Raw genomic sequence first — 17,881 nt, forward strand, 5'->3', positions numbered from 1 at the left:
CCCTAGGTGACAGTGTGCCCTAGGTGGCCGCCTAGTGGAAGCACAAGCCCTGCCTGAGATGGACAAGAGTCATAGAGTTCATAGAGAACATTAATTGCGGTCATGTGCACTGCTTGTTCCAAACAAGTAAGTGAGGGAGGAAAGAAGAGGTTCGGGAGCTTGCAGAGAACATTACAAGGAGACAGAAAAACACAGTAAGAAATAATTTAATGAAAAATAGATTTCAAGGCCGTTAGGCAGTGGATGTTATTTTTTTTAAAAACTAAGGATATCATTTAGTGTCACTTGAAGTTCCCCTTACAAAGAAGACGGAGCACATTTTGGTATGCATGACTGTAATATCTCTCTGAAACTGACAGATGAATTATACATGAAAAGAGTGTGTTTTCCAATTGCTTTATTCAGATCATGATAATGACTTCATACTGCCAGGTAGGGAAAACGCAGCACCATAGAAAAAAGACAAATATGGCTTCAACAATGTTTTAGCATTGTATCTGGTATATGACACATCATATATAGTTTCATGCTTTAATAAACACAAATCACAAAGAGATAGGCCAAATGCCTTTTTGCAGTTTCAATAAAAAATATGAAATACTTTGTACAAGGTAAATTTTATATTATATAAAAAAGTTTAGTGCTGCCCAGGAAAAAAAAACAAAACATTGTTTAATTTACAAAGTCAAAAGAGATCAGACACACAGATACAGGGGACGCTCTGAAAACGACAGCTTGTTAGGATATTCGCAGTCTTGATATGAGTGAAAAGTTCTCCTTACAGAATAGTAAAGATCATCTATCGCCAAACCCACTGCTACACAAACACGGATGGATTTCAAGGGTTTAGTTCACAAAACATGCATGCAGCTTTTTTTTTTCTTTTTCTAAACAAAGTTCTATTTACAGGTTTTTGTATTCCACTCGGATCATGGAAGTCTCTGCAATTAATACTATCAACAGCCCCTGATTATTCAAAGGGATCAAAATGTTTTTGCATAGGGATATGTGAATACAACAGTGTCAAGCTCAGAGCTACAAAATACAAATACAAAAAGTGGTTTTGTAAACTGATCAGTGACTAAAACATTTCAAGGAAGCAGGGTTCTCTTATGTAGAGTTCTGTGGTCCTAATGCAGAGTTAGGACTTCCTCTGCCGTGGTGGAACTAGAACTCCCACCATGCTCGGCGGATCAACAACTGCTGGAGATCAAATTCCAACCTCTGCTATATGTCATAGAAGAAAGTCATCAGGATTCCTATGTATTATTGTACGCCATTGCTATTCCATAGAATGAGTCTTTTCAGCCAGTGGCAGAATCTCTAGATCATATATTACAGTCAGTATACAATGAGATTAAAGTGCATAATTCTGCAAACACTCATGAAACCATTGTGATTATATCTGAAGTCATTCTGTATTCTGTAATAAAGTTCCATGTTGTCGGTATCACCATGAAAAGCTATATTGGGTTATGCTGGGTCATTCTACTGATTTTGTTGATACCAAAACTGAACCAATGTTTCATTGAGCAGACTCTTTTCTTTTCTGTGGAAAAATAGGGATGTGTCCTCATTTTTTGCAGAGCCTTTCAAAAATGTTAAAAGCTGACAATTGCTCCTCATGGCATCAAATTCACTCTCGGTTAAAGAGAAACTATAGTTCAAATAAATGGAATTGTGACTGGTCGGGCACTTTATCGCAGCTACTGCATTTACTTAAGTACATCTCCTAAATAAGGGGTGTCAAACTGATGGCCCTACAGCTACAAGCCCCATCATGGTTCTGCTTGTGGGAGTCATTCTTATACCTGTCAGCCTTGCAATGCCTCATATGACTTGTAGTTCTGCAACAGCTGGAGGGCCGCCAGATTGACACTTGTGTCCTAGATTGTAAGCTCTAACGAGCAGGGCCCTCTCTTTCCTCTTGTGCCAAATTGTATTGTAACTGGAATGTCTACCTTCATTTTGTAAAGCGCTGCGCAAACTGTTGGCGCTATATAAATCCTGTATAATAATAATTTTTAAAAAGTGTCTTTTCTGCAATAAAATAAACTTACCTGCCTGTTTGCAATCTCCTGCAGTATGCGCAGCTCAGTTTACTTTTCAGGCACGATAGCAACTCTGAATGACTTTAAGGTATGGGTGGGACTGGATTCATTCCAAAATGGCCAATCAAAGACATCAGAAGACTGGCACCCAAAAAAAGATGCCAGTAAATATTTTTTAACAAACTATACAAAAAGATGGCAACCACCCCAATTTATAAGTAGCCTTTGCAGCTAGGTGCTCCTTGGTGTGGGCATCTTGGCTTTCAGATAGATTTGCAAATTTGCCAAACGAAACCCTTTGTTTTAATGGGAATTGTTGGACAACAATTTTGGTTTGTTTGCAGGCTGGCTAGTAAGTGTGTTGGGAAATTTTTGTTTGTTTATGATGTGCATTACCCTTCCATGTGGACCTTACTGAAAAAGCTAGTTATATATTGGGGTGGTTGCTGTCTTTTTGTATAGCTTGCATTGGATGCCTTCAGCTGCCACTGTGCGCTTGTTGGACATCCAGTGTGTCCTTGTGCCTTTAAGGAGGAGTGGGCTCACTCCAGCCAAACTTGACCGTCATTTTTCTACTGCTATATATGCTCCAACTTGGAGAATCTAAAAAATATTTAGAGGTCAGACGGCAGTATGCAGAGGAGCCTTGGCATGGGCACTGCAGCTTCTACATACAGTATATTTGCAAATGTGTGCAGCAAACCCTCTGTTTTAATGTGAATTGTTGGACAGAGTCAATTTGGTTTGTTTTCAGGCTAGCTAGAAAGCATGCTGGGAATTTAGTTTGTTTGTCATGTAAGTATTTTTGACATGAACTCCTGTATGGCCTAATTCTTTGACTGGTTGTAACTCTCCAGAAAACCAGGGTAGGTGTGACCATCCTCTGGGGCATCTATAAACAATGGAAACAAATGTAGAACTGTGTTCATTAATACATAATTTCATTTATTTTTCTAATGCAAGTAGTGTAAAGACCTGAATTTGACCTGGTATCAGCCAGAGTTTAGATTAGTAAAGAAAGAAGCGGCACAAAAAGCCAGTTGTACTGAAGTTCTTATCAGCTAACAAAGAGCATGCGGATAGGAGGAGAGATCAGAGTGACAGGGATGAGCTTATCAGGGTTCTGTTTTTCTTTTCATCATCCAGTCACAGGATGTGGGAGTAACAATACTTAAAAAGGTGTTACCTAACTTCAGAAGATAAAAATTGGATCTCCTCCTCCTGTTAGACAAGACTGTGCTGTTTAACTGAACTGTGGTATTCTCAGGACTGGATGTACAGGAATACAAACCAGTTTTCAGGTAAAACATATATTTATACCAACTGCGTATTTACCTCTTTTCCTGGAGCTCAATTTTAAAGGACACGTTCACTTTTTTTTAAAAAAAACAATAAATGCACATATTTTTGCAGATTAAAAAATATGCATTTACTATTTTTTTTTTTTACTAGGAGCTTGTAAAGCAGGGTCTCCAAACATTCTAAACAAAGGGATGGGTTACTGTCCTCCTGACTTTAGGAGGGCCGGAGTGGCCAATGTTGAGTAGAAAATGTCCCAGCGTCAGTAGGAGTAAAAAAAAAATGACATAGTGCTTGTAGTCAGTGGAATGTGGGGAATAGGAGGAATAGTGTCCAGTCATTGGTATTAGTGGGAGGAATATTGCCCCATCATGGTTATTAGTGGGAGGAATAGTGCCCCATCGTGGTTATTAGTGGGTGGAATAGTGCCCCATCGTGGTTATTAGTGGGTGGAATAGTGCCCCATCATTGTTATTAGTGGGTGGAATAGTGCCCCATCATTGTTATTAGTGGGTGGAATAGTGCCCCATCGTGGTTATTAGTGGGTGGAATAGTGCCCCATCATGGTTATTAGTGGGTGGAATAGTGCCCCATCGTGGTTATTAGTGGGTGGAATAGTGCCCTATTGTGGTTATTAGTGGGTGGAATAGTGCCCCATCGTGGTTATTAGTGGGAGGAATAGTGCCCCATCATTGTTATTAGTGGGTGGAATAGTGCCCCATCATTGTTATTAGTGGGTGGAATAGTGCCCCATCATTGTTATTAGTGGGTGGAATAGTGCCCCATCATTGTTATTAGTGGGAGGAATAGTGCCCCATCATTGTTATTAGTGGGAGGAATAGTGCCCCATCATTGTTATTAGTGGGAGGAATAGTGCCCCATCATTGTTATTAGTGGGAGGAATAGTGCCCCATCATTGTTATTAGTGGGAGGAACAGTACCCCATCATTGTTATTAGTGGGAGGAATAGTGCCCCATCATGGTTATTAGGGAGGAATAGTGCCCCATCATAGTTATTAGGGAGGAATAGTGCCCCATCATGGTTATTAGTGGGAGAAATAGTGCCCCATCATTGGTAATAGTGGGAGGAATGGTGCCCCATCATTGGTGATAATGGGAGGAATGATACCCCATTATTGGTGACAGTGGGAGGAATGGTGTCCCAACATTGGTGACAGTGGGAGGAATGACGCCCCATCATTGGTCACAGGGGGAGGAATAGTGCCCCATCATTGGTGGCACTGGAATGAAAAGTGCCCCATCATTGGTATTAGAGGAAGGAATAGTGCCCCATCCTTGGTATTTGTTGGAGGAATAGTGCCCCATCCTTGGTATTAGTTGGAGAAATAGTATCTAATTGTTAAATCAGTGGGAGGAATTGTGCCCCATCATTGGTGTCAGTGGAAGGAAAAATGCCCCATTGTTGGTACCAGTGGAAGAAATTGTGCCTACTTGTTGGTGTCAGTGGGAGGAATAGCACCCCGAGGGCCGGATAGAAGCATGCAGAGGGCCGCAGTTTGGAGACCACTGTAAACCATGCACCCGTGATCAGCAGATCATGCAGACTCCTGCAGACTTGTCATTGTATCTGTCTGCTTGTACCTCCTATGAGCAGATAGATATACTCCGACAGGAAGAGACAATGAACTACCAGAGCACTCAACAGTGTCCCGGTAGTTCATTAAGAACTATAAACCGACAGCCACAAAGGCTGTTGGTACTTGTAGTTTCCCATTCACAGAACTCTGTGAATGAATGATGCAGCTGGGCTTCATTCTTCTATGACATACAGCAGAGGTTGAAGAGGGCGGGCAATAGTGACAGCTAGGGGGGAGAAGATCCCTCACATGCTGTCGCTAAAGGCAGCAGATGCAGGAGTGGGAACATGTTACATGTTCCCAAAGGTGAGCTTATCCTTTAACCAGTTCCCAACCGCTCTATAGCTGAAAGACAGCTACAGCGTGGTCGACTAGTACTGGAAGGGCGTCCATGGACGTCCTTCCAGAACCACACTGCACGTGAACTGTGATCGCGGTGTCCTTTGGACACAGCTGATCACATGGCTACAGAACGGGCCAATCACAGCCGCTTTTACCATGTGATCAGCTGATTACCGGGTAAATAGGAAATGCAGATTATCGGCAGTCCTCTCCTCACGCTGACAGCGCGTGAGGAGAAGAGAGTCGGTAAGCGGCATTTCGTAGGGGGACATCTACACTGATCATCAGGGCACTGATCATTGGTGTCCTGGTGATCAGTGTAGTCCCATCAGTGCGGCCATTAATGCCCATCTGTGCTGGCAATCAGTGCCCATCAGTTAATCAGTGCCGCCTATGAGTGCTGCCCATCAGTGCCGCCTAACAGTGCCGATGAATGTCACCTAACAGTGCCCATTAGTGCAGCCACATCAGTGCCCATCAGTGACTCCTCATCAGTGCCCATCAGTGCAGCCTATCAGTGCCCATCAGTGAAGGAGAAAAATTGCTTATTTACAAAACTTTATAACAGAAACTAAGAAAAACATTTTTTTCAAAATTTTTGGTCTTTTTTAGTTTGTTTAGCAAAAAATAAAAACCCCAGTGGTGAATAAATACCACCAAAAGAAAGCTCTATTTGTCTAAAAAAATGCTTAAAATTTAGTTTGGGTACAGTGTTGCATGACTGCGCAATTGTCATTCAAAGTATGACAGTGCTGAAACCTGAAAATTGATCTGAGCAGGAAGGGGGTAAAAGTGCCCGGTAGGCAAGTGATTCAGTGTAATTCTAGGACAACACAAGACTCAGCTGCTTTTACCATTCTGGCTAACATGTACATTTATAAAACATTGGTCCCCATGAGACAAAAACTGCCGCTGGACACTTTCTCACATTGAGATAATGAAAACTAACCATTTTATGTTTGATGAACTGCAGTGGATCTAGTGCACCAAGCTTGAGTAGCGTCACATAAGGATGGTGGGAAGTACATAGCACCGAGCACCTTTTACTTTTGCGAAAGTCATAACCTGTTCAGGAAATTGTGCCTGCAGCTTGGGGTGGTGGGGGAGCATTGCTAAGGCAGCTATAGATTAAACATGGAACATACTGCTAAGCCAGTCTTAACTTTTCCTAGCTTGATATTAGTTTACATGCAATCAAACCAACACCAACAGACGTATTCTCTGCAGGACTGCAAAGGGCAATGATGAAGAGCCAAGTTAAGTAACCCATAGATATAATATTTCCCTAATCTAACAACCTGATTGGGTGTAATGCTTTCTAAAACTAATGTATTGGTGTGTGTGCATGGCAGATAACTTCCTGATCAGGTGTTTCTGTACATAAACTTTAGGAAAAGAATGCAGAAGCACCCTGATAAGGCTGCCTCCCCACCAGTATGCGGAAAAAAGAAATCACTGGACAGCCGCTTGGTTGTAGTTGGTGATAGCATGAAAGCTTGTATCTTGCAGGACATAGCACCTTTAAACTTTTTTATGATTACAGATGGTGCTTGATAACTCTTCAGGTAGATTATAAAACGAACTTACAATAAATAATAAAGGCACTCTTTAAAGTATAACTAAAGGCAAAACTTTTTTTTTTTGGCTAGAGTAGAGGTGGATTAGAACACCTGTCAGGTTTTTATAGCTGTCTGTGCCCCTGTTAGGGAGATTTGCCCTCTCTATGTGTCCTGTTTACCATTATTATTGAAGTGAAATAAAAGAAAATCCCAAGTTTTGGGTTTTCCCCCAGAAAAGTAATAGAGGAGAAATCTTCCAATGGGAATGCTAGTTCTGGTAAACTGGGGGTTTCCAAAAAAACTCCCTTAATTTGTAAGGATTTCCTCTCACTTCCTGATTGGCTATGGGACAGGAAGTGTAGACAAATCTCCGCAATGGGACACAGATGGTGACAAAAAAATCTAACAGGAGTTCTCAACCAGGGTTCAATGGAATCATAGGGTTCCTTCAGAGGTTACTTGGGGTTCCTTGAGCAATGAGCAATTTCTGTCTCTCAGATAAGTTCCCACTGACATCATTGATCTTTTTAGCTATCTGTAAGGGGGTCGTTTTTTCCCAATGACCACAGGTGTATGAAGCCTTCTTTCCACTGACTATCACACTAATGTATCATGAGTTGTAGATATAGTAATTTTAGCAGGGGTTCCCTGGGGCCCGAAAGTTATTTCAAGGGTTCCTCTGTTTTGAAAAGGTTGAGAAAGAAAAAAAAAGTTTTACCTATAGTTCTACTTTAAATGACATATTGTGCCATGACCATTAACATTTATGCCTTGGAAAAACAGCACTTACACAATGATCACCTTTAATTAATTAATTTTCATTAAAGTCTCAAAATGATTTCAGTGCCAATTATAACTAAATCAGTGGTGATTTTATTCTCAAAAAGTTGTAGCCTTGCTGGTAAATCAAATCAACCAAAGTGCAACAAATGATTATGTCACCCCATTAGCATTAAACTAAAATAGCTCCTTAGGCCCATTTCTTAATATTTGGATTTACTTTGCTGTCAGTAAGATACACGGATATTAATGTTTACCTCATCATGCTGGAAAACTTCTCTGATTATCATACCTGCAATTAGTAATCTTTGGAGGATTATAGAAACAAACTTAGTATTTATCTTGACATCAATCAGTTTGTCTTTTTTGTCAGATGTTTTTTTTATAGAAGATTCATCAACTGTGTTTTGACACATGTATAAATAAAACAGAAGAGAATGCCTTGGTTTTCAAGCTCAGATTCATAGAAAATATATCCTATTTATTCTTAGAATGGGTTTTAGAGTTAATTACAGATTTTGGGTAAATTATGATAAGATTTCTTCATCACTAAATATGTTTGAACGAATGATTCTGCATAAAATAAGCTTTATGGTATAATAAACAAATTAAAAAAACTGTAATTGAAAAGCTACATTTTACTTTTGATTAAAATAAATTTTAAAATAAAAACAGTGACAAAAACCTGTCCTAACCAGACCTTAATAAGAACCTGATGATACATAGGGCCCATAGTAATTATCAAACACAATGTTTTAGAGGTCAAATTCATTACTTCTTCTTACCACAAACAGGACTTTCCTGCCCAAATGGACCTTACGAATGACTGTCTGTACAAATCTCTCCAGGGGTGGCTTAGAGGAAGTGGCCAGCTGACCTCACGCTAAAGACTACTTATTGGGTTCTGCCCATGATTTAGTGTGGGATATATTGAGAATGACCAACATAATCCATACTCTAGTGTTCTATGGCTCTCTCTCAAATGCCCAGTGCCACTAAGGACAGTTCTTGGGGGTACTCACAAAGCACAACTCCCTTCTTGGGGTGCTATGGTGAAAATGCAGCCATTGCCTACCTGTGATCTACCAGGTACACTATATGCATATCTACATAAATGTCCACTCAAGCAGCAAATGAGATTCCTTGCTTGGAAGTGGCTTATACTCAGAGAGCATAAAATCATGTAGATGGTCATACAAGCTTTTTTTTTAAATAAGGCAAAAAACAGTATTAAATATAAAAGTTACCCACAGCAGCTGATCACAATTCATTGCTCCCTGACCTAAAGTGAAATTGTAATTACTGTTGTGGGTTTCTACACTTTGCATTTTACTTTTTGTCTCTGTACATAGCCTTTGTAAACAACACATAAGGTTATGTAAACCCAAAATCTATTTTTCAGTTTGGCATCAAGTCTCACTGTAATCAGAGTCCCTAAGCCACTGCCTCTCAATTAGCTTCAGATTTGTCAGCTTGTCATGTGTTCTCTTCAGTTGCCTGTTGGGCTGCCTAACAGATCTATGTAAGCAGATAAGCAGCCCAATGACCAACTAAAGGAGCTCATACTGCTGCTAACTGCGAGTCAGTGAGTAAGTGTTGTCAACCTGCTATGGTATGTACTGTTAATGTCAGGATCTCCAAGAAAGAAACTTTGCAACAGACCTAACCACTTTCTACACATAGTAAAATTTTCATTTCTGGCTAGAAAATTACTTAATATCCCAAAACATATTTTCTGAACGCAGAGACCCTAAAGAATAAAAAGTTGGTAGCTGCAATTTTTTATTTTACACAATATTTGCGCAACTTTTTATAAATTCTATAGTTTCAATAAAAAATACACTAAAATAAATTTTAATGCACACAATTTTGGAAAAAATTAAAGCCGAGGTTGTGTTGAGTCAATAGGTACCAAATATGACAAAACTGTGTGCACACATGAAAACGGTGTTGAGACTGTGCTTGATATGCTGTTTACCAAGATTTGCAGTTGCAATTATGACAGCTGCAAACCTGAAAGTGCTCAGAGATGAGTGCTTCCAGGTCTACACTCAGCAGAGGACACTTTGCAAAGGATGTTCTTTGATGTATTCCAGCTCACTGTCCTGACAGTGTCTATTGTGGTCTTAGACTCCTGGGAAGAGCAGGAGAGCCTGGGAACCACAGAGGGGGCAGCACATTGTTTGCGTGTAAAAGTGATCAGGCAGCTGTTCAGCACTACAAGGCAGGATGTAGGATATATGTCAGAAATCCTAAAGTGGTTAAACAAAATTGTAAAAGAAAATTGTATACAGTGAAGCATTATGCTAAACATATTGAACAGAGGCTTAGGGTTGACACACACTTTGAGATCAGATCACATAAGAGCTTTTCCTACCTACGAAAAATAAATATAATTCACTATGCAATGCTTGAAATGTCTAACATGAAGTATTTACCCAAGGAACCACAATACCTAAAGTAGTAAAACAGTGTTGGTCTACTGTTCTAGAAAACCATTACTAAAATACAAACAATGATAATTACTTCTCTCTGGTTATTTAAAAATGGAAAACAATCTTGGAAAATATTAATCCAACTTTAGATATTTTTTTTTTTAATTTATTGTGATTACCTAAGTTGCTACTGAATGGTTATTTTTATACACAAGTACATCAGAATGTAATTTTTGGTAAACCTTAGAAGCATCCTCACCCTATGATTTAATGACAACCATTATAACCTCTGCTTCGCATGTAATATTTTAGTCTGTCACTTATGAAGGCATTTGGACATAAACAATATACAAATGGCAATACAAGCTTAAAAGTTGTATAAAAGACAGTTCAACATTTTGAAGAAGGAAAAAATCTCCCTGGTGAAAGGAACTTGTACCCATTTCCAGAGGACAGTTTTAAGCTGCGTAGAGAAGCAGGCATGTTAATAGACGGGGTAGATTGAGTTATATTTGCTACATTAATGTTTTCTGAGTGTTTGTGTCCATTTGGTGGATTTGGCTGTGTAGCATCAACCTGCTTTTTCTGAGCAGATAGTTCCTTAAGTTCAAGATTATCTACAGCCTCTTCTTTTTTGTTATGTCGTGGAGACAGATTTAACAAGCTAAGAACGTCTTTCTTTGAAGTCATTGTTCCTGGAGTTCCACGCAGTATTTTGATTGGACCTGATGTATGCTGGGAGCTACTTGTCCAGAACATCTTCAGATTGTGAATAGCCTTCACCTTTTCATCAATTGCAGCAAGTTTTAATTTATCCAAATCTGGAGCATCAGCGGGACTTGATCGGGCAGAACCAGCAGAGGAGTATGAAAGCGCTGGAGATGAGGTACTTCCTGCAGGAGATTGATGACCTGAGCTTGGGGATATATTTCGAGGAGATCTTGAAATATGGGAACTGTACGGGGAGCTAGGATATTTCAATTTGAAATGGGGAGAATCTGAACTTGGGGAAGGCTGGTTACTGTGGAGACTTGCTGCTTCTTTTAGAGAGGTTTCAGAGTTTGCTGGGCTGTTATACCCTGAGCTCACCTTCTGAAGAGAGGAACTTCTAGTTGGAGGCTTTGGTTTCACAGTAACTGGAGACGGCATCCCTTTCTGGACAGGTCTACTAAAAGCGCTTGTTTCTGAAGACCTGAACAAAGAACTGCCATTTGGTGTTGTAGCACCATCAGGTGAATGACTTGTTTTGTTCAAACTTCCACTTCTTTGAAGACGTTCAACAGCAATCAAATGGCTTTGAGTCTCTTCTAAAATCTTTTGAGCCAGCTCTTCAGGATTGAGTTTAGGATTGTTTTCTTCTTGAGATTTAACTGTACTGTCTGTTTCTGTACTGGACTGATCTGATTCCCCAGTATCAGAGCTTGCAAGTTTTCCAACTTTTTGGAATGGTGAGTTTGGACTTGGAATCAGAGCTAGTTTAACGGGTGAGTTAGGTGTGCTTATACTGCCCTTTGGGTTTACAGAAACTTGTATTGTTTCCTGAATGATGCCTTGTCTAAGATTTGGATCAAGGCTTTCTGTGTATGACAAAAGAGGTTCATTGCTTATTATGGAAAATCCCTCATACTCTTCCTGTTCTTCTTTGCCTAATGACATCTGGCTTTGTGGGGAAGACTGGCCTCTAGCTGAGGTCCTGAGAGAATAAATATTTTTTGGTCTGTCAAGGTCTTGACGTAGTTTATGTTCTCCTTCAGGTAAGCAATCTGGTTTAGAGACAAAACTCATCGACGAAGCAATGGAACTTAGACTGTATACTGAGATAGCATCTGAAGCCAAACTATCTGGACAGGATGGAGAGAATGGATGGCCAGGATACCCTAGTGACATTGGGTTAGACACAGACTGTGCAGATGCCAGTGATTCAAGTGACGAAGAGCTGTCAAGACTAAGGCGTTTTGGAAGCTCAGTAGAATCTAAAAAAAAAAAAAAATGATTTGTGAATATTTTTGAATGAAATCAATGTACACAGGAGTTTTTGTAACTGTTCTTAAAACAAGTAACGCATGTTCTCATAAAAAGTATAGTATGAATGAAGCCTAAGCAAATATCAAAAAAGCCATTGAAAAACATCTTAAATATCTGCACTAGGTGGCTAAAAAGCAGCAGTATGGCCTAAAGGCTTTAAAGAAGAAAATAATAGAACACAGTATTGTGCTTTGTGAATGAGCTTTCAGCTTTGCTTGCCTTAGAACTCTCAAGCAAGTGAAGTCCCATTCATTTTGGTAAAACAAGAACAAAAAAAATTCTTGGAAGAAGAGAAGGAAAATTGTCATATGACTTTGGCATCTATCGTGGAGTTTTCTTTGCATCAACAGGCTGAGAACACTTCGCATGTAGGCAGGTGCAGTCTGCCCAACACAAAAAGGGAAAGGAAGTCCTGAGAACTTAGTTCCACTATGGTTTCCTATGGTAACCTGGGAGCAGCTGTCTGATTGGACACTGGGCCCCATGTGAGCTCAGTGGCCATCTTGGGTGAGGGCAACATTTATTTAAGCCCCTAGCCCCCTGAGTTGGTGCACATTGTGCGAGTGACTAGTGTAGGGGCAGGTTCCCCGCCTGTTAGAGACAGCACTTAGTGGCAGCGAAAGGTTCCGCAGGAGTAGGGAAAGTGCAGGGACTACATTATTCTGACTATAGAAGCCTTCCAGATAGGTTGGATTGGCCAGGCCACACTCCAACACCTCTCCAAGCTACAGAATCACTGCTGTGTGTTTTGTAAGTGGCTCCGGTCAGCTGTGCTCACCTGCCGGGCCTGTTTGGATCTTGTTGGAATGTTTGCAATATACAATTGACCTTATTCCACCTGAATTAAATGTAAGATGCAGATCGGAGTGTGCAGTAATCATTGCAATGTTTTAGCATGTCCTCTCTGTTTTAAATCATCTCCTTCTTGTGCTATATGCTGCAGGAATTATCATTGTCCATGGAATCAGCACTGGAATATTGCTGAAACTATGGGGAGATCAAGGAACTAAAAATGCTGAGCACTCACTAGTTTTGGTCATCTGGTTAATGTCTAAATCACAAACATTACATAATAAAATAGTACCAAAAAGAGCCAAGAGTGATTGCAGAGCAAATTGCATTGTTCTTTTGTTGGCTTGTTTGCCAGTTTTCAGAATGACTTCTTCCTGGCCCACCTCACACAAATCAAAACCTGAAAGAAGGACAAAATATGATTCAAATTAAAGGAGTGTTAAAGATCAACATATCATCAACATACAACAATAAACTGATATATGTAGAAACCTGTATATATGACTATATATCTTTAACACTGTGTGTACAAATGTGTTTTTTCAGGTATGCTATGTGAATGGCAACACAAACATGTAGTGGGGTTTTGTAAAATTTGACTGCAAACGTAGAATTATACTTTAAATCTTTAGCATATTCATTGATAGAAGAAGCAGCTGTCATTCCTTACCCAATGTCTTCATTTCTGCACTAGGGTGAGGAATTTTACCTAAACACTGGTAAAAGGCAGACGTGGCTTTTTCAGTTTTTTTTTTTTTTTAAATGACATACCTAGTGCTGCTAAAAACTCATGGCATCCAGGTAATCTCCAAAGCTGAACACTGATGGACACCTGGATTGGGACTGTAGAAAAGTCATGTTCCTTGTCTGTCTGCAACTGAACCAGGACCTGATGGAGCTAAAGAAGAAAAGAAAATAAGGAAACAATGATCATACTGTGATCATGGGTACACCAAAGAATAAAAGAAGCCAGCAGAGAAGAAGCATGGAGGCTGCCATGACTAACCTCTTCTGAGATTTAGTTCCCTAAATCATACTGATACAATGGCTTAACCATATTCTATGTCACTGGCTAATAACATGTAGGTTGGTCAGGAGTGCAAATAATACCATGATTTTCCAAACCCATGTGCTAGTTTTAGGCACAATCCAACAGTCGGATGGTATCATTTTTCCAAGTTACCACCATAAACTTAAATGCTTGGCTACAAGTGTCCCTCAGGCTGCTAGGAAATAGTAAGCATTCCTCTCTGTTTTATGTCCCCAGACCAAACAAGCATTACAGTTTTACCCTAGGTTCACACCTATGCGTTTTCTGCAGCTTTGTGCATTTTGCATGAACGCAGTACAGTCCATTTAACATTGCGTTTTTGTTTTTATAGACTTCAATGGGAATGCTGCAGAAAAGCATGTATTTCATTTTTGTTGGATTTTTGATGCGTTTTGTGTTTAAAATCTGCCTAGCAACAAGAACAATAAAACAAAATGAAAGAAAAAAACAAAAAGGCAGAACGCATCAAAAAAGGCAGCAAAATCGCAACTGCGAAAACTCAATGCAGAAACGCAACAAATGCAACCTGCATAGGTGTGAACCTAAACTTATATGGGTTTAGTTACCAAAGGAGAATTTTTGCAACTGACCAAAGTTCAACTTTAATGCTAAGCTCCAAGCAAACATCTAAAAGTGGAAATACATGTGCATGAACAGTTTTACCTACTGAAGGACATGCAATTCTCTTTTTAAAAAGTAAATATGAACTAATATAGATGAAGCAACTATACATTTATCTAAAGCAGGGGTCTCCAAACTAGGCCCTCCAGCTGTTGGGAGTCTTGCCTGTGGTTGTCAGAGTCTTGCAAGGCCTCATGGGACTTGCAGTTCCTCAACACCTGGAGAGCCATAGTTTGGAGACCACTGATCTAAGGGAAAACTCCACTTCTGGTATAACTAGAAAATGTATTATATGGTTGCTATACAAGCCATTTTAATATTAACAAATATTATCTTTTCATTTCAATCTATAGCCAGCAATGCTTTTCTAAAATGGCAAATAAATTCACATTTTCAATTTGAAACTATGGCAGCAACTATTACACACCCCCAAGAGCATCAACTTCCTGTTATTGAGGAGGAAACTCGTTTAAAAAATAGGCAATGGATGCGAGGGGACGCTTAGAAACATCCACCCGCATCGGCAGCACTCCTGTCCAGTCCATGTCGATAAACGGTTGGACGGGAGTACTGCCAATGAAGAGGTTAATTGTCCTCATCCCTGGTATTACAAGGAATGAAAGCAAGAGTAAATCCAAAATTTTGAGTTGCCACAAACTCCAGAGAAATCTTCTACTGGGACACTTGTTCCCATGACAAGAAGATTTCTCGTTAAAAGCATGTCCTCTCACTTGAAGATAAATCTACCTAATGAGACATGTGTCCTTTTATGAAACAGAGATCAGCGGCGATCCTAAGGATCATTGCTGATCTCCGATCATTAGTGGTTTAGGAAACAGAGATGATCAGCGGAAAACATGTTCTCCATTGATCATCTCAGCAAACAGATGGCCAGTATATGAAGGAGCTATATCAGCCCTTCACTGGAGATCTGTGTTCTCCCTCCAGATTCTCCAGCCCAGAGCTAGAGAATCAGCGGAACCGCAAATGAAGCAGCGATAATCTACAGCTGTTTAGTAAACGGTGTTTGACTGATCTCTTACTGTAACCTCGCGAGATTACAGTAACAGCAGCCATTTTCCAGCGTTCAAGCATTTGTAGATCGCTTCTCTCCTCATTCAGAGAAGTGATCTACACCGCTTCATAAAAAGGCATTCAGAGGAGAACTCTCTTCTCTGAGAATGCCGGAGAACTGAGCAGCGATCATTTACTGCTGTATGATAAAAGGACACCATAGATTGCTGACGGTTTTAACTCTCACCTACCCTACAAAGTTACTTTAGGTATATTTTCAATGTTTCAGACATTCCTAGTTTTATCCTGCAAACGTTTCAGACTTCCCAACAAATTGTCCTGGAAAAGCAAAGTTTGGTTCAATCTGGCAACAAGTAATGTGAACAAAATGTATGTTGTAGAATTCACGGTAATCTGTCAAACTGACTACCTGTCAGCGAGAGTTGCCAAGATCTGCTATTAAGCTCCCAAGAGTTGGATTGTTCTGTTTTGTTATTTTGTATCACTAGAACGCCCGTATCTGTGTTTATTTTACTGTACATAGACAAGAAAGAGATGGGATAATACTGACTGTCTGATTAATTAGTGAATCTAAATTTGTCATGTACTTACCACTCCAACCATATTTTTAACAGCCTTCAGAAGCCAGCAGATTACAAGCAGAAAAATAAAATTAAGCACAGGAAAAAGAAAAGAGAAAATAAGCCTTAAAATGCAAGCAAAGGTTATAGTGCAACATGTTCATTCATTTGTGTTCATGCTGAGAGAGATTAGCTATAAACGGTCATGCATCCACAATAAGCACCTGGAAGATCATTGAAAGCTGACAAACTTAATGTCACAGAAATTGCCGTTCTTTCTGTCCTACCCCTTCCCCAGTACCAAATGTCACCATATGAGCCCAAAGCAGGTTTACCTATCCAACAAAGCGGCAACATGCAAAGGTTCAGTATACCACAGCAAGGAGAGACTAGACAAGAGAATGAAAGCAATTATTCTGACTGAATGCTATAACTTTCCACAGCTTCTAATTTTGGGGTATATGTATGTAGGAAATTATCGACAACCGTATTTAAATCTACCATGAGAAAAGACAGGATTGGCTGCATACCACTGTAGAGATTTTCAATAACTTATTCAATAATCTATTCCATCAATCTTCCAAAGGACAGCATAAGTATACAAAGTAGCAGTATGTTGTTGACACATTTCACACAAAGCTGTGCTTCAATGGCAACCAGAAACCGGCGTGCAAATCTCTCTTGCTGCACTCAAAATGGAACCGTGCACTTGCTGAGGTGCCGCCCTTGATAGATTGGGGAATCTTGATACTAGCAGAAAAAAAACAAAAACAGGGCGCACTCTCCTCCTGCATTAATGCAATAACCAAAAATGTATTAAAAAGATGCAAAAACATACAAGCCATAAAGGTCATAAAAACAGAGACAAGAAGTCAAAGTTGCCAATCGCGGACAGCATGCATCCTCGGGTAAAGTGCTAACGTGTTTGGGGAGTCGAACTCCCTTTATGGCTTGTGAGTATGTTTGCATCTTTTTAATACATTTTTGTATATTGTATTAATGCACGAGGAGAGTGCGCCCTGTTTTTTTTTTTTCTACAAAGCTGTGCTTATCCATTATTGTTGTGTGAAATGTGTCAACAACATACTGCTACTTTGTATCCTTATGCTGTCCTTTGGAAATTGATGGAATAAATGACTGAATGGCTCTACGATGGGATACAGCCAATCCTTTCTTTTCTCACAGTATTGTGGTGGCGAGCCATGGTGGACACCCACACGGGAACTGTGCAAGGCTGATGGTGTCTCACCTGGAGCAGTGATTTCCTTCATGTTAAATCTACTATAGAGTTGATTTACTAAAACTGGAGAGTGCAAAATCTGATCAACTGTGCTTGGTAGCCAATCAGCTTCTAACTTCAGCCTGTTCAATTAAAGCGGAACTTCACCCAAAAAGGGAAATTCCACTTTCTGCCTCCTTTTTATTTTTTGGGGTGGAGGGGTGGGTACTTGTCAAAACCCGCTGAGGTGGTCCAAGCGGAAGTTCGGCCTCCCTTCCTTACCCTCCAGTCTTCAGGGACATGTTATAGGTTCCAGAAAGCTGAGGGACCATACAAAAATCGCAGTGCATTGTAGCGTACACACACACTGTGGGAAGCTGGCCGTGAAGCAGCCAGCAGTCACAGTCGGTTTCCCAAACTAAACATGGCGGCCTGAAAGCAGACAAAGTGCCAGATAGGGCAAGGACAGCACTTGATCCCTGGACAGGTAAGTGTCCTATAATTAAAAGTCAGC

General features: G+C 40.1%; 1 protein-coding gene across 2 annotated transcripts in view; it reads right to left on the reverse strand.

Moving 5' to 3' along the window:
- Window positions 1–380: 380 nt before the first annotated feature.
- The window catches only part of TTC28 (tetratricopeptide repeat domain 28), a 670,967-nt gene continuing 653,466 nt past the window's right edge, over window positions 381–17,881 (reverse strand). The window contains exons 19-22 of one of the 2 annotated variants that reach the window (XM_089692515.1): window positions 16,180–16,203; window positions 13,653–13,779; window positions 13,174–13,281; window positions 381–12,037 (exon numbers count right to left, since the gene is read on the reverse strand). In XM_089692515.1, the coding sequence (XP_089548641.1) occupies window positions 10,455–12,037; window positions 13,174–13,281; window positions 13,653–13,779; window positions 16,180–16,203 (1,842 nt within the window). In that variant the 3' untranslated portion in view covers window positions 381–10,454. The remainder of the gene's footprint in view (window positions 12,038–13,173; window positions 13,282–13,652; window positions 13,780–16,179; window positions 16,204–17,881) is intronic. The other variant, XM_089692516.1, reaches the window with a different exon arrangement.

The sequence above is a fragment of the Staurois parvus genome, unplaced genomic scaffold, assembly GCF_062004578.1.
Source record: "Staurois parvus isolate SC_StPar_1 unplaced genomic scaffold, SC_StPar_1.0 ptg000589l, whole genome shotgun sequence".
Lineage (NCBI taxonomy): Eukaryota > Metazoa > Chordata > Amphibia > Anura > Ranidae > Staurois > Staurois parvus.